General features: G+C 39.5%; 1 protein-coding gene across 1 annotated transcript; it reads right to left on the reverse strand.

Annotated features, from left to right (window-relative positions):
• IARS2 (isoleucyl-tRNA synthetase 2, mitochondrial) lies at positions 1-26,526 on the reverse strand. Its single transcript, XM_014876888.2, has 23 exons — positions 26,308-26,526; positions 25,705-25,827; positions 24,714-24,870; positions 23,582-23,730; positions 23,441-23,490; positions 23,241-23,350; positions 23,065-23,155; positions 22,570-22,685; positions 21,333-21,502; positions 20,461-20,551; positions 20,098-20,249; positions 18,992-19,152; positions 11,663-11,765; positions 10,955-11,048; positions 5,612-5,720; positions 4,741-4,843; positions 3,649-3,774; positions 3,155-3,286; positions 2,471-2,577; positions 1,527-1,672; positions 1,190-1,380; positions 488-632; positions 1-376 (listed from the first exon to the last, which is right to left on the reverse strand). The coding sequence occupies exons 1-23, from the start codon at positions 26,509-26,511 to the stop codon at positions 222-224; spliced, it is 2,985 nt and encodes a 994-aa protein (XP_014732374.1). The 5' UTR covers positions 26,512-26,526; the 3' UTR covers positions 1-221.
• Between the last annotated feature and the right edge of the window lie 11 nt (positions 26,527-26,537).

Raw genomic sequence — 26,537 nt, forward strand, 5'->3', positions numbered from 1 at the left:
TTATTTTTAACCACCCTTTTTATTAAGCTGAAAAGTGATATACAACAAGTAGTGTATATATATATATATATGTATTTATATATATACACACAGATAAGGTTCCCCAAAATACATGATACTCCTGCTCAGGCTGGGGCTTAAGCATCTGCTTCTACAGGTTCCAGTATGCAGACCTGCTGCTTCAGCCACTTTGGAGAGGCTTTTGCATAGGCATTTTGTCTTCATGTGCTTCCCTTTCCAGCAGCAAGGACTTGGAGGCACCGTGGGCAAGGAGTGCTTGAGGACTCGGCCGTGTATCTCCTGCAGCGAGGGCATTTTGCTTTGGCAATGGGTCGGGCTATAACTTTGTATGAAGATTGTTCACAGATGTCACCACCTGTCAAAGAAAGTGCCATTGCTGAGAGAGAGGCTGGAGCTGCATGTAAGACTCAAGTCATGAACAACCCTGTGTTGTAGTGCAGGAGCCTGTCTGAAATGGTTCTCTTACCTTCCAAGTTAATCAGAAAGGTCCCTTTTATGATGTTTGCATCTGAAGGTGTTTCTTTGGGGAACTCACTTAGCAGCGTTGTCTGGGAAGCCATCATTATCTCATTCAGCTGGGAAACACTGGAAGTTTCCTCAGCCTGCAGTGCCTGGGGGACAGAGAACTTTCAGACTTGGTACTTGGTTTTGTTTCCCAGCACCATCCATTCTACAAAATAAATGCTGAGCTAATTCCTGATTCCTAATCAGAGTGGCTGGATTGAACCAAAAGTCTGATTTACTCCTGCCAGGAGCAGGAGCCCAGACTTGAACTGCAGTGTCCAAGCTGCTTATGAGCCAGCATTCTGCTCTCCCAAGGGACAGGGCCAGCAGCATGCTGCCTCAGGACGCTCTATTAGAGCACTGCCAGCAGGGTGAAGGTGATCCTTCTCCAAGAAAACACAAAGCTGGATTTTTATTATCAGAGGGGTCAAACAGTGGCGCAGGTACCCCAGAGAGCTGGTGGGGTCTCCATCCTCCAAAGTACCCAGAAAGCAAGTAGACAGAGGCCTGGGCAACCTGTTCTAACTAAGCCTAAGCAAGGAGCTGCATTGTACAGGCTCCAGCAGTGCCTTCCACCCTCAACTGGTCTGTGATTCTCTGGTAAGTACAAAGTGGAAGGAAGTTTTCATACACACACAACACTACTCTGAGTTGCGTTTTTTACCTCCATTAATTCAAACAGCAATCCAGGCTCAATGACGATGATGACTTCATATTCCAAAGCGTTCTTGCCAGAGATGGACCCAAGGAAGGAGTCTCTCATTGCACATGCACCTTCTATTGCTTCCTCAATGCCAGGCTTCTTCCATGCTGAGCTTGTATTAATCCAGCCAGTACGAAACACACCCTCCGAGTCTTGAAAGCAAAAGAAAGCAATTCTTACTTTCGTCCGTTTGAGTGCTTATGAAATGAATGAAAAAGAATGGCGTATTTCTGCAAATGCATTCCTTGTAACTGTGCAATTAAACAGTGCACTAAAGGAATTGCTTTGCAGTGCTTACCTTTCTTGTAAGGGATGTACTGGAAAACCTCCTCTGCCAGGTGGGGCAGGATGGGTGCAAAGGAGCGGACAACGATGTCCAGAGCCTCTGCCAACACAGTTTGACATGAACGACGCTTAGGATCCTTTGCTTCTTCACAGTAGAGCCTGCAATACAGCAGAGAAAGCTGGAAAATGTTCCTGTGTTCATGTTTCTGCTCAAAAGCCACACTTTTGGGACTGCCAGAACTCTGACCCAGCCAGCCTTTCTAAGGAAAGCTTTTGTGGAGTGCCCTTCCCTAGGCAAGCACAGTGGGCTACAGACAGGCCCATCTGCATCTGCAGCCACAAGAAGGAGTTTGTCACAGGAAAGGAGATTCTCTACATATTAATTTGGGGAGAGAGAATCTGTCCTCAGGAAACTGAGCCTGCAGCTGTCAGCCTTTGCTCTGGTTAATCTCTAAACCTCAGCATTAGGGCTTCTTTCTCTTCCCCACACTCCTCCTTTACTCATGTCCTGGCAACTAAAGATCAGTATAAACCCCACCCCTCCTATCCCATGAAACAGCCCTTGCACATTTACACAGGGATCTGTCACAGCCTTAGGATTCTTTTACTGATATTAAAAGAACAGATAAATACACTCAGTTGCACAGCTAACTGCAAGAAGCTCTTCCTCCTGTCTTCCCAAATTCAGATGCACACCCTTTCTGGGTAGAATTATAGATCCAAGACTCTGTCTTTAAATATTTATTTGGTTTTAAATGTGCTCATTTGATGACCTTTTAAAGTGTTCAGTACTGCCAGTGGACAGAAGAGAGCACAACAATGACAACCACTCAGCTGAATACATTGAGAAGTCCTCTGAGATACCTGTGTTCACTCAGCATTCACCTGGAACCTTACCTCCATCTTAGACCCATTCCTTTCTTTTTTCCCTTTTAAAGGCAGCAGGAAGGAACTCACCTGTCCTTGATCATGCTGAAATAGAAGTTAGATAAGTTTCTGGAACAGAATGCTTGCAGCAGCCGAACAACTTTGCTATAATCATATTGTTTGTAGGCTTCTGTGACCTGGGAGAGAGAAGTGAGAACAGTGCATTAGTCTGCATCACACAGCATACAACGACAGCCCCTGATAAACTAAACTTACAGAAAATGGAATGAGTGGCACAAAGTCTGGCAGAAAATTTAAAGGTTGTTGGAGGGGAAAACAAATTAAGTCAGTTAATAGTTAGGCCAAAGAAATAATTTCCATTCAAGTTTGAGTGGAAAGAAAAGGGGAAACCCCAGAAACCATGCCCATGGTTTCAGCAGAGTGGTTATGAGTGACAGAAATTACAAAGTTCTGTACAACAGCGAATTTCCAAAGCTCTAGTTTTTGTTTTTAGTATCTGTCTTTAACTATTTTAAAAATACTTTTAATTTGAGGCTTTGGGCAGTCAGTAGGAAAATCTGGTTGACATCCAAACCAAGTTAACAATGTTAAAGTTTTCCTCAAAAATTGAGGTGGGCTTAAGGGAGTGCACATTGCATTGAAGGATCCTTTGTGGTTGTAATGTGTCTGCTGGACATCCACACTTTACTCACACACCTAAAGAAAATATAACCAATGGAAAATTATGTTCATCTAAACACAATTCCCTCCTACCTTGCTGCCATATTCGTGCAGTAAATGCAGCATGTATTGATCCACTATGTACATCTCTGCAGCAGGGATAGAATCTGTCTCTGGATTGAAGCCCTCCACGTTTCCCAGCATGAAGCGTAGGGTGTTCCGGAGCTAGAACAATCCAGAGCAATTCAACATTATTAGCCTTTGCTTTAGATGAAACACAAAATGCTCATATTCCATCACTAACTAAAATTGGCTACTTTTCAAAATGACTGCATAGTTATAGAAGTATCATGAAGAACACATGGCAAAAGGACCTACAGAACAATAAAGACTGGTTGTTACCAAAGCACAATGCTGTGAAATGAGTCTTTTTCTCAGCACGCTTTTACTATTTGACCCACAGGTGTAAAAAGCAGTAGTACCTCCCTAAATAAGCTTGGAAAAGCTTTCTTTAGTCTGGAGACTGGAAAGCTTTGCAGGCAATACACAGAGGACCTGTTGTTGGGATGAAGAGTGTTGGCACTTACCTTGTTGATGTCATCTCTGGCAGCATTGAGCACCACAGGCCCAATCAGCACCTCCGTGAAAACATTGGATTCCGCCACCCACCAGCGGAGGACGTCGGCACCATAGGGAGGATCCTTGGTGTGATCCTGAGGATATACAGGAAAGCAGAGCCATAGAAGGGATCCATAGGGATCATAGAGCCCAACTCCCTGCTCCTCACAGGACTACCTAAAACTCTGTCCATTTGCCCAGGGGCCGCTGTGGTTGGAGGCTTCCCCCTCTTTTAGCAGGAGTTACTGCTGAGCAGGGCTACAACCCACACCTGCAGTACTCTGTGTACAGGCAGGGCTAGAACCCAGGAAAGCTGAGAGAAACTCACCTGTAGCCTTAAATCCTTTGAATGCTGATCATTAACATAGCAATGTTAATATCTAAAACTACATAGCTTTTTTTCCCCTTCAGACTGTTTTCAACTCTGAAAATGGCTTTTCTCCTTTTTGAAAGAATAGGAACAATTGTGTATTTTAATTAATCAGATAAGGAAGCTGTGCAAAGATTGATTCTCTTGTCTAGTGAGTTACAAAATCTGTTCAAAGCCTCAGAAAAAGCAACAGCAGGGCTGGGGAGGGAAGGAAATTGAGAGCAGAAATCACCGGCAATACATGACCATGAATGCATCTCCCTGACCATGGAATGAAATTTCCAGAGTCAATAACAGCCTGAGAGCAGAGAGATTGCTGGGGTGCAACTGCTACTTCTGACTGCTCCACTGCCAGCCATACATGGTAGGCTCCAGTCAGTCTGACAACAGAGGTCCATTATTTTAATTGTTGTTGTTTTTATTATTCCTCTTCTCCATTACTCCATCAACACGGGTAAAAAGGAACCATTCTACACTCTGCATAATTTTCTTTGCTCTTAGCAGAGAACAAAGGTGAGGGGTTTTCTTGCACTACAGCAGAAACAACACAACTCAAGGTTTTCAGTGGAGCCAAATGGAACTGCAGTACAGCCAAAGAAGAGCCTGACAGAGTTTTGCCACAAGACAGCTGCAGAAACTGGCAATGAAATTTGTAAGTGGCAGTTCTGAGAAACTCAGGAGCTTGACCTACTTCTCCTCCATTGATGACGACATCAGGGTCAACCACGTTGCCAACAGATTTGGACATCTTCTCCCCTTTCTCACCAAGAGTAAAGCCATGGACCACCAGAGTCCTGCAGGAAAGATTTCAGTGAAAATCCCAGGGAAAAATCTATGCTAAGAATAGATTTCTAATGAGGATATTCTTAAGTAAAGCACATAGCCTGTTTTGGTGAGCCTGAGGCTCCATACCCTGAGTTCAGTCAACAATGAATATACCCTGTACTACCATCCAAGGACAGCAAACAACTTTATTTTCCTCATTTAATTTTGTTGTGCAAGCAACAGATTGTTTAGATATCCAGGGCATGAGTATTTCAGATTAATTAAAGACTCAAGTGTTATTTACTTTTTAAGCCAATACATTTCCCAAAACTGCACAGCCTCTTTGCAGCTGAGCCACGTTCCCCTTCCCTATGCTTTCCATCTTCCAGGAGATAAATGGTGTGCCACAGCTCCAGCAGAACACAAGCACACAGTTATTCCCAATTCCCTACAGCCTAATGTTGAATCCACAAGTCAGTGATCTTGAGAAATTTGCACACTGCACATCCCAAAGAATTTCTTTAATTATAGGAGTGGGAGAGATAGCAAAAAGCCAGACTTGTATCTGATAATTCCTAAATGACTAAGAATGAAAACATTATTAGAATTATGATAGAAAAAAAGTTAAACAGTAAATTAATTACCATCTGAGAAAAGCTTTATACTGAAAATGTAAGAATATGAAATCAGATACTTGGTACTGGTTTGATTTCTCTTGTTTATACGCTACTGTGCACTTCCAAAAGCCCAGTGTTCAGTAAATGGACTAGAAATGTGTTTGCAATCCACACACTTACTTGTACGGTGCCTTTTTCCTTGTTGCCACACTGGTTAAGAGAGAGGACTGAAACCAACCTCCCAGCTGGTCTTTCCCTTCAAGGTATGTATCTGCTCTTTGATCTGCACCTTTAAAACCAGAACATTTTATTTGGAATATCAGACCTTGTATCTTAAAACAATTAACACACAAAATCTCTGAAAGTGATTAGTAACATTTATTCTGCTTTTTAAACACAATAGGTAAGTTACTTTTCTAAATGGTTTGTGGTTACTTAATCATGATACAAGGGATTCATTAGTATCACAATTTTTAAAAGAATCGAAAACTTGCCACTTCAGAATTTAACAAATAAGCTTGCTCTCTCCAAAACTAAATAATAAATTATGAAAAGAAGGTATCATGCTCAGATTGCTTCACAGAAGTGCTCAGAATACTTTCCAAGTAAACTCCAAGTACTCCTAAACGAACTGGAATACCCAAGAAAAGTTCACATACTTTGGAATTAATAAAAATCCATGCCACCATCTGAAGCTTCTCCATTTGGAATTATTCAGGGTGCAAGGCACAGAGGTAACGTACCCAAACAGCCCATGAAAGGCATTTACAGGGGACAGCAGAAAGCTTTGGCAGTGACCACAGCTCACCTGTGACAGAATTTACATTTTTGGTCACTGGTGTTCTGGGAAGGTTAAAAACTTCGAGAAAGAGTTAGGACAACATGGAAAGCAAGAAAGCCTGTTGGGGATAGAGGCATCTGGAAAACTTTGGCTTGTTTAGCTTATTCTTGTGAAGGCTGAGTAGAAATATTATTCCCTGTAAATACACAGACAGAAAAAAAAGAGGAATGCTAGGGAAGAACGAGTGGAGCTAATGAGTACTTTAGAGGAAAACTGGGCTACAAGGCAGGCAGGGTATTAGCTGACTGCACATGAAAAGCAGAAGAGCAAACCCAGCTATTCCACAGGGTTGAGAGAGGACAGCACAGTTTACATGGCTTTACTGGTGGAATTCAGTCACTGAACAAAAAGGTACAAAACTTGTTGACTCAAGAAGTCTCTCCTTGTCCTAAGCAATCCCAGACAGGTCACCAGAGTGAGAATACAGTAATGTGGAACAGAACATGCAAGTCAAAGCCTACAAAGGTGCAAAATCATACACATATTTGTCAGGAATTTAGTTTTGATTCTACAAGTTGATGGTGTTGCTTTCTCAGTATTCAGACAGAAGTTTCTCTACTCAGTTTTTATTCACTATCTCCTTTTTTCCCTCTTCCTAGGACCCCTGAGACAATGCTTCTTTCTGCTGCTGGCACACTTGATTTATTTGTTTAACTTAATGGAAGTTTCGATATTTAGATCCATCCTGCAATAAAGGGAAGTTCAACATTACAAAGGTCAAGGCCACACAGTTCCAGGTAGCACAGGAAAAATGTGTGGGTGGTTATTACAGTTTTTACACATTTGCTTATTCATTCAAGGAAATCTACAAAGACTCTGGGCTTTAGAAGTACAGTAAGGAAGGAGTAGCCTGTGTATTAAGAGAGTGCAAAAATACTTGTGAGGACGAGATAAAAAAAAAGAATATTTGTGGTAAGGAAGACATTAACATTAGAAGATCTGTAACAACACATTTGTTACTTACAACTAGTTTACCAGCCACTGGTTTTAGAGAAGAGAACTTTTCATGGAAATGCCAGTAGTTAGAACTCAAAGGAGAGAAAAATTTCAACAAATAACTGATTACAAACAGCAAACTGGATTAGGCTTTTCTGACAGGAACTAGTACATCTGGCAAGCTGGTTACTGGTGCTTGCAAAGTTAACAGAGGCCTGAACATTTTATCTGTAAAATACAAACATGGGGTTTGCATTTACAATACCTGCCTTAGAAGTTGCTCCCCTTCCTCAGTTTTGTTAAAATTGTGATTGTTATATATAAATTAATTACAACAGTGCTCACTTTTTTTGGTAAATGGATAAGTATGTCCAACAACCCCAAAGAGACTTTTTTGTTGTTTATTTTAAAAGAGGTATAGTACATAGGTCATTAAAGAGAATTACAATTTATGATCCTTCTGGTTTGGATTTCAAGATTCCATATCTTTGATCTTACAGACTTTGACTTTTAGATTAAACGTATTGTATTTTAATGCCAGGAATGAACCAGCTAAGATAAATTCAACCCTCTCAGTCAGCACAAAAGTTTAAACACTTAGATAGTCAAGTTGTAAAATAATCACATTCATTCAGTTAAACATTAGCCAATAAGATAGGGAAAAATGTTATGATGTGAAAACTACCATCATTGCAATATCCACAAAACTGTGAGTAAAAAGCTGTGTGACTTTTACCAGTGGCAAATCACATCACAATAAAGTCCAGTGTGCATTTTATATGAAATATTTTAAAAAAGGATCATCTCAAGGTTGTAGTGAAGATGGCACTCTGCCCATGAGGAAAATGTACGAGAATTTGAAGACATTAAAGAGTTGTCTTGAATGGATGCTCCAGAAGGAGCTACTGAAATGAGCTCTGTCAAAAGGTTGAACTTCAAAGCAAAAGAACAGCAACAGGAAAAGTGCTGGGCACCACAGCATTAAGTATTTAAAACTAGCACATGCTTTTGAACTGAAGTTTGCTTTTACCACTTTCTTTTTGGAAGCAGTGGATTAACACTCTTCTACCTCACAGCAGCATTGTGAAAATGCAGTTATCCATGTATGAAGCATCTGGACTTAAATTTTAGCATTGCATAAAAACGTTCTTCCAAAAAAAAGAATTTCAGGCATGTGTAGCAAGAAACAAACAAGATAAGAGGGCACAACAATAAACTTGTTTAGTGAAAACAGTGTTAGTCCAACAGAGTATTAACAAAGCAAACAGCATCCCCAGGAAACTTTAGGGGCACAGGGGGATTTCAGAGAACACTGTACTTGTGGATCTGCTCTCAGTGATGCCAGTGAGTGGTGTTTATTTCACGCACAGTCTACTTGTAGCTGTACAATTTTGGGTTTGTCAATAAAATGTAGTAGCCAAATCTCTGATTTTAGTGTGTAAGTTGCACCTTCCTACCTGCCACACTGCTGATGTAGAACGGTTTGGTTAATCTGTCATTTAGCTACAAGTGGTACCTTAGGCACACCCAGGCTGGAAAAAGGAAGCCAACCATAATTTAATGGAACAAGAGTAACTTAGAGCCATGTCCATCAGAAATAGGCTCAGTCCCTGGAAGGAGATGCAGCAGGGCAAGCATGACAAATAGGACTGTGCAAGGACAAAAAGTAATGCAAGCTATGATTTACACCATTAGGCTTTGCTGTCACTGAGCAATTCCTTTTAACCTCATTCAGCAGAATCTCTCTTCTTGCCCCTCTTCACCCCTTCCCAACCTGCTCTATTTGATGACAGCAATCTGTGTGGCCATCAGCTAAAGGGATTAATTTTGTAACATCTGCCTCTCCTTTAGTAAGCTCAGACACAACTGTCAAGTGCACTGAAAACTCAGGCCCAAGTTCCCTGAGTTGCAGAAATGCTGGAGAGAAGGAATTATTTTCACAAGACTAGAACTGACAGGGAAATCTCTAATTCCTGCTGGTTACTAACAGATCATTGATTTAAAATTTTCAATAACTTGAGTTCAGGGTAGAGTGAAACAAATATTAGTCCCAGTTTTAGCCATCTTTTATATCCTGCAGTTGCCCTGAAAGTAACTCATGCTGTGAAAGAACCTCCGCCACCAACACTGACATCAGAAGGCAGCAACAACCACTACTATCACTTGTCTCCTGCAACAAAATTAGTTCTTCTTCCCATTCTCTAAGCAATCTGGGATTTCTCCATGAATTTAATCTTTTTTTTCTCCAAGAGTACTTTGGAAAACAGTCCCACCCATTAGTTTGTCTGTAAGCCTTGCTGATTATCGTTGATATTGGAAGAAATGCTGCAAAAAGCTTTAAAAATGAGCATATTTGGGAAATAGATGACTAAACTCTTAATTCAACAACTTCTCTTGCAAAGTTTCATAAAAGACGAGTTAAACCAATAAGTTGATATGAATCGCAGACTGCACTTCTGGCAGTGGCTGGAAGCCTGAATTACACAGAAGAAAAGGTAATGCAATTTTTCTGTAATTTCTGAAAATAAACAGGGTTAGGAGGTTACACTGCTGGTTAGACAGTCCCCAGCTTTTATAGCAGTGGGGCCACTCCAGTTATGTCACACAGCAGAAGAAGATGCCTTACATACACCAAGCTCCAGCAAATTTCATGAAAAGAGAGGACTGGGTAGAGAAGAGGAACTTGTAATGGGTCCATGAAAGAAGTCTGTACTGTGATAACCCCAACATTTATTACACACTACAGAATCCATATGGGAGCTTTACACAAATTAACAACAAATCCAAAGTCTTGATTCTGCTATTCCTTATGAAAGGTTATCTCCTTCACACAGGATTAGGGGGCTGAGGTGTTCAGTCCTTTAACAATGCACGTTTGTAATTGCATAAAAAGACCACTACTTTGTTATACCTTTCAAAATCAAACCAGAAACATTTTTAAAGAGCATAAACCTCAATATATGTCAAAGTCTTCTAGAAAATTAATGTTTGCTGATGGTACTGTTGCCTGACCACGTTGCTAAGAAATAAAGCTCTGGTACTAACGTGTTTTATAATTCAACAAGATTGTTATCATGCAATTGTGTACAGAGGGTTTAAAGTCCAACAGACTTGATGTATGGCACCAGACTCCTCCTTTAGAAAGGACTCCTGACTTTGCACTAAATTATCCAGGCAAACAATGTATATTTTACATCACAATGCATATTTTACATCTTTTTGTACAACTATCTATCTATCTGCTACTTGCTGAGTGGCAACTACTGGCAATAGGAGACATAAATAGCATATAGGAAGTATAAATATTTTAAGCTATAATATACTGCTTTAGTTACTGAAAGTAATAAAAAAAAAAAGTGAAAAAGCACACCTATACTTTTAAATTCTAAACCTTACTTAAACTCATCAGCAGATCTCAGTCTTGTTGTGCTTCAAATAGCACAGACAGGCACAGACTGAAATTTGTTAACTAGAAACAATTTAAGAGTTACCAACTAACAGCAAACCTCGGACTACCTTGGCTGTCTGTGCCATGACACTTCTCCCCTAAAACAAGATGTGATCAGCAATTACACAGTACACCACATGGCAGAATCTTTACAAGCAAAAGCAGCTTTACAAGTCACAGCCAGCCTGCTGCTGGCATCATCTGCCTCAGTTTTGCTGACACCAACACTGTCACACGGAACGGTTATATTTTGTTCTCCAAGTATTTTAAAAGAAGGATCAACATAAGAGTTCTTTACCTTCCAAAACATGAGCCCAGGAAGTTCCACTGTCAAACCAAATGTCTAGGACATCCTGTCCCTTGACATAATCCAAAACATCACGACCACCAGCCTATTGAGAGAATGATTATTAAATAATTCAAATAGAATACATCATCAATGCTTTTTAAAGCTAGAAATAAAGCAAATTTGATTTCTGGACCAGTTTTGTACAGGTTCTGTTACCAACTTTGTGAATGAACACAAAATAATGTAGACAATTTTTAACAAGAGTTTTCAGATATTTACTGATGGAAACCCATGGTAGGGCAAGGAAAAACTACAACAAAAACATCAGATGGCACAGTAACACTACAGCTTTGTGCTAGCTTAAGTACACAATTGTTAAATAACAACAAAAAATTTGGAAAAATGAAATAAAAATTCTAATCCATCTTAACGGCCAAGACCTAATACATATTTGGGCTCATAATGTGGTTAATTAGGGTGTCACTTTCCTCCTGATTTAAGAGGAGGAGGATGGAGATGTCTGCCCTGAATTAACAGCACAAAGCCAATTGTGTGTATTCTGCCCCACTCAGATCTCAATTTTTGTATACTTTCACAAGATACCTTCTCATTAGGCTACAAGACTGAAGAGGATCAAGGAAATAAACAAAAGTTTTCTGTTATTTCCCTTCACTCAACTGTCTTGAGCAGCTGCTGTACCTGAAGTCAGAAGTTTACCTTTGCTACAGCCTCTTTTGACAGGAGCTGTTCGATAGGGAGGGCCCACCACGCATCTGTCCCTTGCTGCTCCACTATTTTGATGACACCTGTGATGGTTTCACTGGGTTAGAAGGAGGGAAAAAGGGGTTTATGAATGGAGGAGTAATCACACCTTTCCAAAGTATCCCAGACCCAAAGCAGTGAGAGATGCTGATACACAGACCAAGCTAATTAGAACCTGTGATTTTCCAGCTTCTAATCCAGACAAGACTCACAGAGCTTCTTGCCTGTATTAAAGACTTTCTATTTTTGCCTTCCAAGATGGGAGGATTTGTAGAACATACAAAAACTCACATGGATTCCAAATATCTTCTTCTTCAAGTACTCCATAATTGGGGCACTCAGAAAAGATGCCAGCAGCTTGAAAACTTCTAAAATCCATTTTATTTGCTGTTTATTGGCCTTGAATTTAAAGAAACTACACAACTATTTCCCCTCAGAATATCTGTTCTTTTTGACAACAGATTTATTTTTCCTACTGGATACAGAGACTTTGAGAATTCATGTGGAAAGGAGTGAGGAAATGACAGCTTTTCAAGTAGCATACATATATATATATATATATATATATATATATATATATATATTAAGCTTCCAGTTGCCTGAATTCCCCCATTTTAGCAATATATTTTTAAAATTGTAATAAATATAAATATATTAATACAAATAATATAAGAAACTGAAAATTCTGCACCCAGTAGAGGAATGATAATAAACCATTCAATGTACACTCTGAAGGCAATCTATGAGTTCATATCCTATAGCACCAGCCAGGACAAAGGTCCTGAAATAAACAGATATTACGGAAATAAGAAAAATTAAAAAGTTAACTAAGCATTTTTTCTGATCTGAACAGATAAGGCAACCTGAAGGTGTGCAGTTCTGTGCACAATTTATGACACATTCAATCTTTGGCCCCAGTAGGTAAGACTATGGGGAATTGATTTTTAATATTGCTAATGCCAAGTCTAGACATAAATTAAGGTATCTTAAAAAAACAAAGAGGAACCCCACACGCTTTGGCTTGCTGACTCACAGAGCACTTGCTAAAAAGGTGATTTTTAAGACATCTGTTGTATTTAAGGAGTACAGCACATCATCATGACCTGCCAACTTCAAACTAAACCTGCTGTGTTACCCAGGCCACCAGAGATCTGTTTATAACTCAAGAAATGAAGATTTAATCAGTTAACTAATTTCTTGACACAGTATTGCAAAAGGGGAAAAAGTAAAATAATGATCTGGCATAATTATTTTGAAAACACAGAAGGCAGATGATCTTCAGTTGTCACTTGGTCTTGTGATTAGTTTTCAGCACAGTATTTTACTGCACTGCTAATAAGCTGAGCTACATCACTAAAACACTTAATGGATTCTTACAAATTACTTCAGTTCATGATACAAGGTGCAATGGCAAGAAGAAAATCCAGTTTTGCTCTTGACTGCTCAAATTGTAATGACAGAACATCAATTTTGTATCAATCTATCAATCATCAATTAATCAATTTACTTCTCAAAATAAATTCCAGAACATCCCAGCAGGTTCTCTGCAGGGAAAGGCCATTAAGCAGCAAGACTCAAACATGGACATCCAGCTGGCACCACCATCATTCAGCCCCTTTCAAACCAGCACAGGCATCATTCACCTTCCACTTCAATGGTGGTAGGACACAATTTATAGCTTTGTAATATATCTGCTAACATTTATCTCGCTAAAACAACACTGAGGAGCTCCAGTTCTGAATGGTACCACTTCTTTCCAGAAATATTTGCACAGAGGCCTGTTTGGCTATACTTCCAGTTGTGGGAGTCTTACTTCTCTGAGACAAAAGCAAAGAACAACCCCAGTCTTGGTACAATTCCTGGCAGATAGCTAATGGGCAACCCCTATGTCTTGCCTCCTTTACCCTAAAACTGAAAATTCAGAAAGCTTGCAGGAAAAACAAAGAAGAAATTTGCCTCAGCCTGGACTAAACTATTCCACTGAATTTGTCTTTTGCAGGATCAGTACCTTCCACTGACAAAGCTGCATTTACACCCTGACCTTTAGTGATGATACTGCAGCACCCAGGAACATTTTAGAAGAAGCATTACACGATATTATTTTTCACTCTTTGCCAATAGACTTTTCCACCTTGGATTCTTCTCAAATACATTATCAGTGTATTTTTAAAGACAGTTATAGATAACCAGTTGTCTTTATGTGAGGATTTCAAGAGGTCTCTCCACAGTTCCAATGCCTTCCTCTCCCTGGCCAAGTCTGACCCGTGGAACTCACCAGCAGAAGACAAGAGTAGCTAAATCAAAAAGAGGATCATTTACCCCAAAACATGTTTATTACCATGTAAGTATTTGTGTATGTTGAGTAATTCATGCAAGAAGCAATTCAGTGCTCAGCTAATGACTCTGGCCTCAGTGAGAGCCAGAAAAGTTCTCTGATCAGGAATCATACCCACAATTTGTACTGAAAAGCTACCAGCACATCCTGTAAAGCAGAAAATTAAAACAGGAATTAAGGCTGTCTTCCACATAACTTTTTCATATTGCAAATACTTCAGTGGAGGGACATAAACACCAGTGATGAATTAATTTTCAATCTATACATTTTTAAAACGTTCAACAGGTATTTCACAATATCAGTATTTGGAGGGATTTATAAAAGGTGATAAATCCAACTACAGACCAAAACTAGCAGTTATCTTGGACAACATATAGAAATACACTCTTAACAAACAACGTTTTCCTTTCCATCAGAGGTGGGGGAGGGGAGAGATAAGAAGGAAATAACTCTATTACTCTATTATTGCTATTACTCTGCCTTGGGAAACCATAATAAAATGCCTGCCTTCATTTACAGTAAGTACTGCCAATGTCACACACGAGAGTTGTGTACCCTTGTAGATACACCATTTCCACAAAACATACTATGGGCTAACCTTTTATCAAGTATTGCTATGCATTGCTATGCAATGCAAAGATTACACTATTAATTTATGAAGAGCAGATTTAAAAAAAAAACATTTTTGTTACGCAAGAACCAACAGGTACAATTATGCTAAAGATAAATGTTTTCAGATAAGTAGAAGAAGGTCAGATTCGTTTTATCAATCACTTACAAGAAATAAGGAGTCAAGGACTGTGAAGTCAACTTTTTATTGACCAATATTCTCAAAATTCTATAATTTTTTAAAATGTGATTTGAAACTAAAGTAGTATTTTAGCAGTGGAAGTTTTTTCACTATATAGTATTTCCCTACAGAATATAAGTGAACATTAACAAGTGTTTCATAAGTGGAGGTAGTTGAGATGAAAAATTTCCAGAGTATCTTTTCAACAAATCTTTTTCTTCCTACAATTTGAAAAATACAAAACAAATACAGCCTCTCTATTTGTCTCTGCTCTTCTTGTAGGATCCTTATGATTAATTTTACTAAAAGCGAGAAAAAACTTTATTTAAGGTATCCGAGTTGTAAGGAGCAGGATTTTTGCAAAGTACTTTTCTGTAAGGTACAAGTGAAAACCACCTTGCTCAAATAACTACTCATCACTTTATAATCTGCAGCCTTCAAGGTGAGCATGATAATTCCCTGAGTGAGCCATAAAGGGCATTGTAAAACTTTGCCCTGTATTCAGAGGCTATCTGGAAGAACTCGCATTACGTGTCCCTGCTATGCTCTGACACCCCTACGGCAATTCACGCTACCAAGGCTCCAGCCAATCACCCGGGAGCCTGATATTGATTATGCTGCACACTTATTTAATCTGTTAACAGAAATTAGGCAGCATTAAGATACAGTCAGGAGCAGAAGAATACAGAGCTCATGTTCTCTCCATCTCCTTTCCAACAGCGGCAAAGAGGGAAAGTTATCTTCTGCTTTACAAGACTGTCCATACTACAGCTGTAAGTATTTAGGGGATGGTAAGCTGCTATTAATTGCAATTCACTGAAATGTCTTATTATTTTAAAAAACAAATTAGAGCACTGGACAGACCTCCTTCAAAAACACGTTGGGTTTTTCTTTTTCAGAAATTTAATTTACGTGTTAATCAGAGTCACAGGGAAGCGGATGCAAGTTGAGGCATTAGAACAATCATTGCAATACTACTATTTATTACCAATATCTGAACAGTGAATTTGTAAAGCAGTTATTGCATGAGGTCAGAATTAAGTATGTATCTCACATTTATTACCTGGGCTGAGCTATTACTGGAAATACCATTCTCACATTTCAGTTTTGGAACTCTTTCTTCTTTTCCATGAGTTACAGAGTTTCCTAGATGAAGAATGTTTTCTCTTGAAATCTATTAAATGTTGAAAGCTGTCACACAGTATAAGCATCTATTTGTGCATGTACTCTAAATTATTTAAAGTCTTTTTTTCTCCATTTGCACAGAAAAATCCTGCAGAATCTCACCTCTGTAATCTTATTGAAAATGGCAATAATGAAAAAGTGCTCTCTCTTTTCTCTCTTTCCTATAAGGGGTTTTTAAAAATAATTTTTACGCTCCTGGTCACAATATGATGCAACATACTCTGCATAAAAGAATTTAAACATCCTTGGTATATTAAATTTCTAAACATAGATGACAATGCCATTGAATGAAATATCTTTTAGGGTTATGGGAGGACCACAGAAGCAAGGAGACTCATGGAGATTCTGCATCAAACATTACAAACTACCTCTTGGCTTTTAAGTTAGAAAGACTGGATTGCTGGTGTGGCAAAAACACTGTTAAGAGAAAGCAGCTCCGCCTTGAAAGAAGGGCTTTCAGCAGCATTTCATGTGACAAATTCAGGGGCAACTCTCAGAGGGAAACAGCACTTTATTTTAGAGACTTTTTTTTTCCTTTTTAAAAGTCTTTTTACAGGTGATACATGAACAAGATCACTCAAGATTGACCACTGGTGCTCTCATATGTAACAGCAACTCCATGTGGACTACACTGACTTCCAGTGGAGATGCTGTTACTTTTGATAGTCACTCAAAAACTCCACAGCAACTGCTACCAGAACGTCGTTTATCCAGCATTCAAGTTAAAAACCAGCTCGTGTTTTGAAATGCAAGTTATTTACTGGTGATTTAATTATATTAATGATATAATTTAATTATATTAAATATTCTAATTATATACACCATCTAAGTATGAAACGTCATAAAAAATATGTCAGCAACCTGTTGCAATATGATTTTCAAAATGATAATGCAAATGTAACAAAACAATCAGGCTCAGCTGCTTTTTTCAAGAACTGGTGTCCAGGAAAATGACCTATGAATTGACAGACTGTCTTCTAAATTTGCCTGTCACTTCTATAGGCCAATATTCTGTGCACTTCTCCTACTCCAGTTACAGCAGTCTCCTCCAGTTAACTTTACAAATATTTAAGCTCAAACTTTTTAGAACATTTAATGACTGCTTTACACTTTCCTTTGAAAATTCCACCGAGAGTAAGAAAAGTTAGAAGTGAAACTGTAAGTCAAATGAAATAAATCTTTTTTCAAGCATATTGAATATGTCTGTTTTTTTCCCAAATGTCCCTCTTTATTCCCCAGCTCAATTCTACCCAAACATGCCATCCTGTCCCTTTGTTCACTCCCCTACAAGACTATCTGCTGGGCCAACGCCTACACCAAAGGTGGAGGTGTTAAGCTGTGGCAGTTTACCACATCAAAATGCTGCGATTGCCACGTTTTGCACAAATCCGGGAATAATCTCACACAGCTGGATCACTCACAAAAGGCAGAGGCTTGAATATAGGTCAAGGTGATTCTACTACAACCTAAAGGAATTCCCACACATGCCTCCTTTCAAATGCTCCTTTCAGAAGGAGCTCTTGCTTCATGGTGCCCTTCACATTTTAGTGCCAACTGCTGGACTGCTTTTCATTACACTTTTTTTCTTATTAAACTACGTATTTAACAATTTTTAAGCAACACACACACACTCAAGCCTACTCTTCGACCAGAATACAAAACTATTCCTCAGAAATAGTAGTTTTTTATAGAGACACACACATACTTCTTTGCAGGTAAAATGGTTTTATGCCCCACAAATCCTCCACCCATTTATTTCCTGATATGTGCCAGCATTATCCAGGCACTATAAACGACATTGTGGCTATTGTGGTCTTTTCTCACAGTTATTGCCTACAGTGAGAGAGCCAAAGTACATCTCTCTGCACCTACACACCCAGTCACACCAGGTGAAGCTAAGGACTACCTGTCTAAAGTTCATTCCCTGCCCTCCACACCCTGAGCCTCACCTACTACTGTCTACTATCTACTGCCTGTGTGCTCAGTACAGCCTCTGGACAACATGCTGGACTCCTGCAGTACATTTACTCAATACCAGAATGAAAAAAAACCGTTCTGCAACAGTATTCAAGTTCATCTCCAGCTGTGAAAACTTCTTATGAATTTTCACAAGAGGTTGTACCGTCAAGGTGTACAAAACCAAGTTATGTCAGCATATCTCAAGGCAGAAAAAAATATGGAACTAATCCAGTGAATGTGGAACTCCACAATACTCTTTTTGTGAAATCACTTCTTAGAGGGCATTCACAACTGTAAACCTCTGTTCCCCAAAGAAGTAAAAGCAGAACTCTGTTACTCCTTACAGGACAGAAAAGGATCATATTCGGTTGAGTTTCCTTGTTTTAAAGCATAGCTTGGAATTCCTCTGCATTACATTGTCTAGAATTCCTGAAATGCAGTGTTTGCAATATCTGGATACTATTAACCAAAAGATGACAGAATCAGGCTAGCATCTGAAGATCTGAACATACCAAATCATATAGCTAATGGTCAGTTACACTTGAGGCTGGTCTTCAAAACCATTCCAATTTTTGTTTTGAACAAAATGCACTTGTTCATTCTGCAACCAGTGTGGTTATTCCACTTCAGATCTCACTGCCACTTAACTGCAAAAAGCTATTTTGACACAGTACCTGGACTGCTCAGTGTACAGTGCTACAATTACAGTTGCTATCTATTCTAACCACAACTTGCATTTCACTGCTTGCTTAAATGCAAAGGCCAGTCATGACTCATTGAAGAAAGCAGCAATTAATCTCAAGGGGAATTTTCAGGTAACTTAAGTATCTAAGTAAATTGATTCCTATTATTTATATACAAGTCACTTCCAGCAACAAGTTTTTGATTGTTGTAACTTACAGCTAAATTAGATCTGTGTGTAAACAACTACAAGTAAAAGCATGTATTCCTACTCGAAAGCACAACAGACAGTGCTTCTTCTGTCACTTCTCAGTGTCTAAGGCTAGACAGGTACCTGTTTATCAAGCATTCTCCCGTGCTCTTCTGATAAAAAGCAGGAATCGGGACGCCCCAGCACCTTTGCCGTGATATGCACCAGAACGTCCTTCTGTCCAACATCTCCAGCATCCTGTTCACTGCAGATGTAGGGATCACTTTCACTTTTTTCAGTGCATCCTATAAAGGAGACAGTGAACTGGTGCACATGCTTCAGCTTTCCCACAAATGATGTTTATGGTGCCAGTAAAATACTGTACATGGTACAGATCTCTACTCTCCCATTCCCAGTATCAAACAACACATTCTCAGACAACTGCCTGCTGCTCTTCAATTACTTATATGAACACTGCATATACTGTGTATTTCCCAACCAAACCCCAGTTCTCTGATTCTCTAGAAAACACACCCCAAAGGTGAGTTTAAAATGGCATCAGTGACTCAATCTGAAGTTTAAAAGATGACTGTATCTTGTACTGTTGTCAACTTTGAAAACCCACCTTGATACAAACTGTCTGTAGTGGGCTACCACTCACTCCCAGCCCTGGTTTCACTATGTTTTCATCCATTCTAGATAAAATTAATGGAATATACACCTCATGCCCTAATTAGAATAAAATCACTATTACCCTAAGGTGCTGATCTGAATTTTCTGTGTGGATTTACATAACTTCAAAGAACAAAAGACCCCAAGCTTTAAAGTTATTTAAAATAGGACTGTGACAAAATTAACAGGGTAGCAAACAAAGAGGTATGGCCACACAAGGCTAACCTAACAAAAAAGATAATTTAAACAGTGATAAAATTGTCTCTTCTAATTAAATTCCTTGAAACATCATTTTTTGAAAAATATTTTAGGGGAAAAAAATCAGTAGCTCTAAGAAACTTCTACATGTGTAAATACAATGAGCAAATATACCAGTCAGCATAGCTACTCTGGATTATATCAGTATTGACAAGAAAACTGACAACATATTCAACAAGTAATTAACAATTTACAACTACTACTGTTCATAGACCCTAGAGAAGAACATATTCTGGAGGGAGCTGCAGCAAGATTATTTTGCTGATTCCAAATAGCATCAGTTGTCTTCAAGTGTCTCATAAGAAAGCAGAATTACGTACCTGTGCTGCAGCCTTCACATCTGCTGTGTTTACAAACCACTGTTTGCTGGCACGAATAATCATTGGTTTTTTAGTCCTCCAGTCATAGGGGTAACTGTGCACATATTTCTCCTCTTTTAACAAACTCCCAGCTGCTTGAAGCATCTTAATGACTGAGAGAAAAAATGAAGCAAGATTAAATTTCATTTTGAACATATGGCTGCTGTTAAACTCAACTCAGCCCTTTCCATAATCAACATTTAGCAAGAAATGCCTGTACCTCATCCATATTCAAAATATGGCCAATTTATACAAACTCTCAAAATATAAACCTGCAGGACTGTAACTGATGAAGTAACAAATGGTCAAACATCAAATACACACCAGCTTCATTCCCTTCTTCAAGGACATTCTTGTTTTTAAGTTCAGGACCTGCTGCTTCTGTAAAATACCCACTTTCATCCACAAGGCAATCCTGAAAATAAATAATCATGTCAATAAAATACCACGTGCCAATTAATTATCTTTTTGTTATTCAAAAGTGAGTTATATACTCTATTTGGTGACTCCTTTTCTGATGAATATCAAAATATTTAAGTACACTTCAGATTTAGCGAACTGCAGTTTAGTAATCTACCAGGCAAGTGAATTTTAGGTGTCAGAAGAAATGAGCACCATTGCATGTACACACATACCACAACTATCAAACATCACAGTCACTGGCATTTCAATGACTTTTCAAATAAACAGTGTGAAATAAAAGCAAACCTCACCCTCCCCAAGCCCCACATCCTGAATCTTCACTCCCATTAATCACAAACTGGCCATGCATAAAGGAGCTGCATTTATGCATGTGTTTAAAACGAGCTTTGCTGAAAAAAAAAGTAACAATGACCTACATAACTGGTGACTTACTGATCTGCATGTAAAAGACAATTCTGAGTAGTGAGAGTCAATACCTGAAAACCATTCTCTAAGTTGTCCTTTAAAAACACAAAGCTACACAAAGAGCAGAAAAATCTGATTCTAACACCTCCTTCTTAGTTTTAATCAGCAGAAGGAAACTTCACTCTTTTATCCTGATACACATTTCTTTAGGTTAGTCTTGCATTCCTGCAGGCCATTAGTGATACTCACTTCTGTGAATGCTTCAAAACATTTTCTAGTTTTATACACAAATCAAAACAAATAATTTTAGGGGCACACAGTCAAGCAGTTGCAGGAAATCAAGAGCAACAGCTGAAAAGATGAAGTACCGTGGGTAGCTGATGGTGGGAAGCTACGCTGTAATCTTCCATACCATGAGCTGGGGCTGTGTGAACTAATCCTGTCCCTTTTGTCATTGTCACATGATTTGCAGGTAACAGGGGAGAGACTCTGCCAGGAATGGTGGGATGAGCACAAGAACCATCTGCCAAATCTGCACCTGAAAAATACAAACAGAAGATAAAACAGAGAAACACAATTCACTTGTTCAGCTTCTTTTATCAGAGAGCAGAAAAATAACAAGTGTTTGTTTTTTTTTTTAAACAGAAGAAATGTTTTGCTGAAACAGAAGAAAAGCCTTGTGGAAAGTCAAGAATCACAGAGCTTGAGAAATGTGCCATATGACAAAATGGTGTTCACAGAATAATTTTCTCCTAGAAGGAACATGTTTAAGAACTGCCATGACACAGTTATACAGAAAAGATACAAACACAGCAAACTAACAAATATAATTAATTACTGAAGTTAAAAAGAACAGGTTCCAGTATGAAATTTCTTTGTATGAAGGTTCAACTCTACTACTCTTGGATGTTATCTGTAAATCACATGATTCAAAAAGGTGGAAGCTGTGAGAAAAAACACCCCCAGTAATTTAATCATTAGGTAAAAACAAGAGTTCCTCTGAAAGAGAAGGCATGGAAAAACACCAAAAAAACAAACCAAACCAAACCAAAAAGTCATAGAAACAGATTCCTCACCTCCTTCACAAATGAATATTTCCAGCACTGAGTCACTGAGAGAGGCAAATGAATAAAGCTCATAAATGACAAACTAAATCCCAACTCATGACACTGAATCCCAAGCCTTCCTGCTCAGAAATGCCACTATGTAGTTTGTTAGGATGCCAACTCAACTGCTTTAGTTTGTCCAGACAGACAACAGCCCCTACAATACCTCCACAGCCATACTGGTACTTAGCCCCCTCTTGTCATCAACAATGAATGGAAATACAAACTACACCGAGTGTAATTAAGATTTTGATACTGAACAGACTTGCACGCTACATTTCATTTTTTCAAGTGTGAATCCAGATCTTAAAAATTCATTTGAAATCTATGGATGGTAATTTGAGCTACAATACAACAACAGTAAATCTGACAGACTCCTCCTCCTCCTTGTATTATTTTAGTGAAGCATATTCTCGAATTATTAACACATTTAATCCAGTTTTTAGACACCTAACAGCAGATGTCTAAGCAATTTAATATTACCAATATTAAAACCTACCTTTACATGTTGATATAACCTCAAACTGTGTGTCCAGAACAGCAGCTGTAGATTCAACTCTATCTGCAGCAAGGATGAAGCGTTGTCCAGTCACTGCACATTTTACAATCGAGTATCTGCAATGCAAACGTGCATTTGTGATACTAAATAATGACAAACACCACAAAGCTACCAATCTATGAAATGCTTCATCTCTAAAGGCAGACCAGTATGTTTTACATGTCCAATTCACTCATAAATCTCAAAAGTTTCAAGGTAACCTTGCCTCATGAAGGAGAAATAATTTAATAAAAATGTAGACAGAAATTACAATATTAGTAGATATAGAATAAAGCTGCATCACTTAAAAACAAAACAAACCAAAAAAAAACCCAAACAAAACCCCAAAAAAGATGCCTTAAGTAAACTGTAAAGGCAGCCCAGAAAGTTTTAGTTTTGCTGCTAAATACCAGTAAGGACTGACACAGACAACTGAAGCAAGTGAAAGACACCTACACTGAGTCTGGCATGTAACAAACTGCTTGATTGGCTGGCACAGTCCAAGGTTGCGTGGTCCAGACTAGCACACTAGCAGGGGATGATCCATCTAGAGATGTAAATTAGAAGTACTTTACTCACAATTGTAACAAAAATCAAAGCTATCCGTCTCTAAGGCTACAGAGGAGTCGTACCTATCACAGAAGTCAGCTTAGGCGGCGGCTTCAGCAGCGGAAATTTCACGTACACAGAGCGACTGACGTGCTGCTCGTTGTACTCGAGCTCTGCCTCAGCCAGGGCTGTTCTGATAAAACACAAGTTACACGCTGCAACATCAAAAGCTATTGGCATCCTTGCTAAAATTTTGAAGACAAAATAGTAAATTGATTCTTACTTTGTTGAAGGGGACCAGAACACAGGTTTATAATCCCGATAAATTAAACCCTAGAGAGGACAGTGAGGGGGAAAAAAAGTAAGTTAGGAGAAACAAAACTCATGAAAAATCAATACAGACTTCCACAGAAATTCAACATACCTTATCATACATCTTGTAGAAGACTCTCAGTTGGTTTGCTTCATACTTTGGATCAAATGTAAGGTAACAATTGGCCCAATCTGCCATTACACCCCAACGAATGAAGGCGGATTTCTGTTTCTCAATTGCACTTTCTGCAAATGCTCTGGCTGAAGGGAATGGTTCTATTAAGCACATGGTTTAGCACACTAAGATCAATAAAATACCACTTAAAATGCACTATTGATTTTTTTTAGTAAAACCAGAGCTGAATGTAGTGAACCTATGCCCTAACTATTATGGTTCAAAATACATACATTTTTTCAAATTGGTTGTCACAAAAAATGACTGCAAAGAGTGAACAGATCTAGGACTGGCACATTTTCACTAACACACGAACATTAAGCATATGTCTTTAGACTCCAAACTTTCTTTATGAGAAAGGGGGGGAAATATATTTTGTTAGGAAGAAGAATTTCTCAAAATAAGTTCTCAACATAAAACTAGTAAGAGTGAAAGTTAACTCCCTTTGTTGATGCTGATCCAAAATTTTCAAAGTAACACACATCTGAAAAGAAGTTAGTCCATTTCATTACCACAATTTGAAATTAAAGCAGTTTCAACTGCTCATTACAAAAAGCTTTGCAGCTCAAAAATGATACCTTTCAACCCACATTGCATTTGAAATTATTTCTTTAAAACAGTTTCCATATAAAGCAGACTTCCTCCAGAAGGATCTCCCCTACAGTTTTGTAGGATTGTTAAAAACAGTCAACAGACACATTCCTACTTGTGATACTGAGCCAAGCTGTCCTAAAGGAGGCTGACTTCTACATGCATCTTTTCAGTTCCTAATCAAATTCAGCCTTCAAAAACAAAAAGGATACTGATCTGAGAAACAGCAGCTTCTGGCCACTATACAGTTAATCAGAGCAGACATCCAAATCCTCTGCCCTACTTTTGTTTTTTTTTTAACTGAGGGTCAATGCTCTGCATGCCCATTACAGCAACAAATTAAGCCTGTGTGAAATTATCCCATTTCATCAGATTCCAGTCTGCTCTATCTGCTTGGCAAATACACCCAGCGATCATAGAAAAATGTCACAACAGCTAACAGAAAAAGCCACAGTAAAGTCTAAAAGCCTTTATTTACCTCTCTGCCGAATTTCCATCGGTGAAAGATTTTCAGCTCCTTTGACTTCTGACAGTGCCTTCAATTCAATTGGCAATCCATGGCAATCCCAGCCTGGCACATAATGCACTTTATAACCTCTCATCACATGGAAGCGGTTGGTGATGTCTTTCAAAATCTGAAAAGCCACAAGTGTCTGTTATCACTTTAGCTCCCCCACGTGGAACAGTCACATTTGTAATTAAGCTCCTCCTGTTTAAAACATACAAATATCAAAAGCTGGAGGATACATTTATATTTAAGACCAGAGAAGCTCTGGGTGCCCCATCCTTGGAGGTGTTCAAGGCCAATTTGGATGAGGCTTTGAGCAACCTAGTCTAGTGGAAGGTGTCCCTGTCCATGGCAGAGGGATTGGAACGAAATCATCTTTAGGGTCCCTTCCAACCCAAACCATTCTGTGATCCAAAGCCTCTGCATTTATTATTTTTCTTGCCTATCATTTTGTACATTGGCAGAACCTCAGAGACCTCTGATCCAAGGAATTCACAACCAGTGTAACTGAGAGATGCTGTATAAACTATCAAGACTTGAAGTGAACAAATCTGACTTGCTCTCATTTTTAAAGCACTGAGCTGGACCTATAGCACTGGCCTAGAGCACATTGCTGCAGCCCAAACTCTGGTACTGGGACTGTGAGAAGCTGTGGGTGACAGCTCACAGTTTGAACCTTTCTCACTTTGTAGCCAGTGCACTGCTGTGAATCACAGGGCTCAACCAAAATGGACACTGAGCACTCAGTACATGGTATTTATATTGGGGTATGGTACCTATGTCAACATGGTCAAATATGGCACCCACATAAATCATACCATTGGTTTTTAAAAGTCCCAGCTATCAAGACCCTAAACATTTTAAAGCGTTATTGATTTAAATGGGAATGGAGAACAGAGAGCACATTACAGTCAGTTTTTACCACTTCATAAGAATTAAGTATGAACAAGTAAATATTTACTTTGTTTAATGCATGGCCAACATGAGGGTCTCCATTGGCATAGGGTGGTCCGTCATGCAGACAAAATTCTTGTTTTGTCTTCCTTTGCCTTTGCCATGAGTACAGTTCCGAAAAACCACATTTCTGTAGAAACAGCAAGAAAAAGACCAAAACCATCACAAGTCTCTGCACTTCCAAAAACTCTGGATGTAAAATTTACAATGAAAGCAGGCGGGCAAACAAATACACTTTTCTAACTCTGCAAGAGAAGACATTAGTGGGTTTTAAGTACGTAAAAGCCCGAAGAGGGTGAAATACTAGGCCTGAGATTACTATCTTAGCACTGCACGGTAGTCTCCTCCAAAACAAACTGCATCAAAGTTACGACTATCCAAACTACAAATACCTCAAGAGCCCGAGCTTTTCTAAAAAAGAGTCCGGACGGCCGGGCCAGGTGAGAGCCCACACTTATCAGAAGCTTCCCCTGCGCGGCAGGACCGAACACAAACCCTGGCGGTCACTGCCGCCCTCCTGCCGGCCCGGGGCAGTCCCACGCCCCTCCCGGGACCCGCACCCCGGGGGACCCGGCCCCGGCCCCGGCCCCGGCCCCGGCCCCGGCCGCACCTGCTGTGTCTCCAGCTCCTTCTCGGGTTGCAGTCGCCCCGGGAGCTGCGCAGGGAAGCGGCTGCGCGGCAGCAGCACCGTGTCCCGGTACCGGGAGTCCTCCCGGCTCTCGGCCGCGGCCTCCGAGGCGGCGGAGCGCGGCCAGCCCCGGGCAGCGCCGGCCCGGGCCCGCGCCAGCGGCGGCGCCCGCCAGGCCCGAAGCATCCTCACGGGCTGCGGCCGCGCTTCCG

This window comes from Sturnus vulgaris, chromosome 3, assembly GCF_052056855.1.
Source record: "Sturnus vulgaris isolate bStuVul1 chromosome 3, bStuVul1.hap1, whole genome shotgun sequence".
Classification (NCBI taxonomy): domain Eukaryota; kingdom Metazoa; phylum Chordata; class Aves; order Passeriformes; family Sturnidae; genus Sturnus; species Sturnus vulgaris.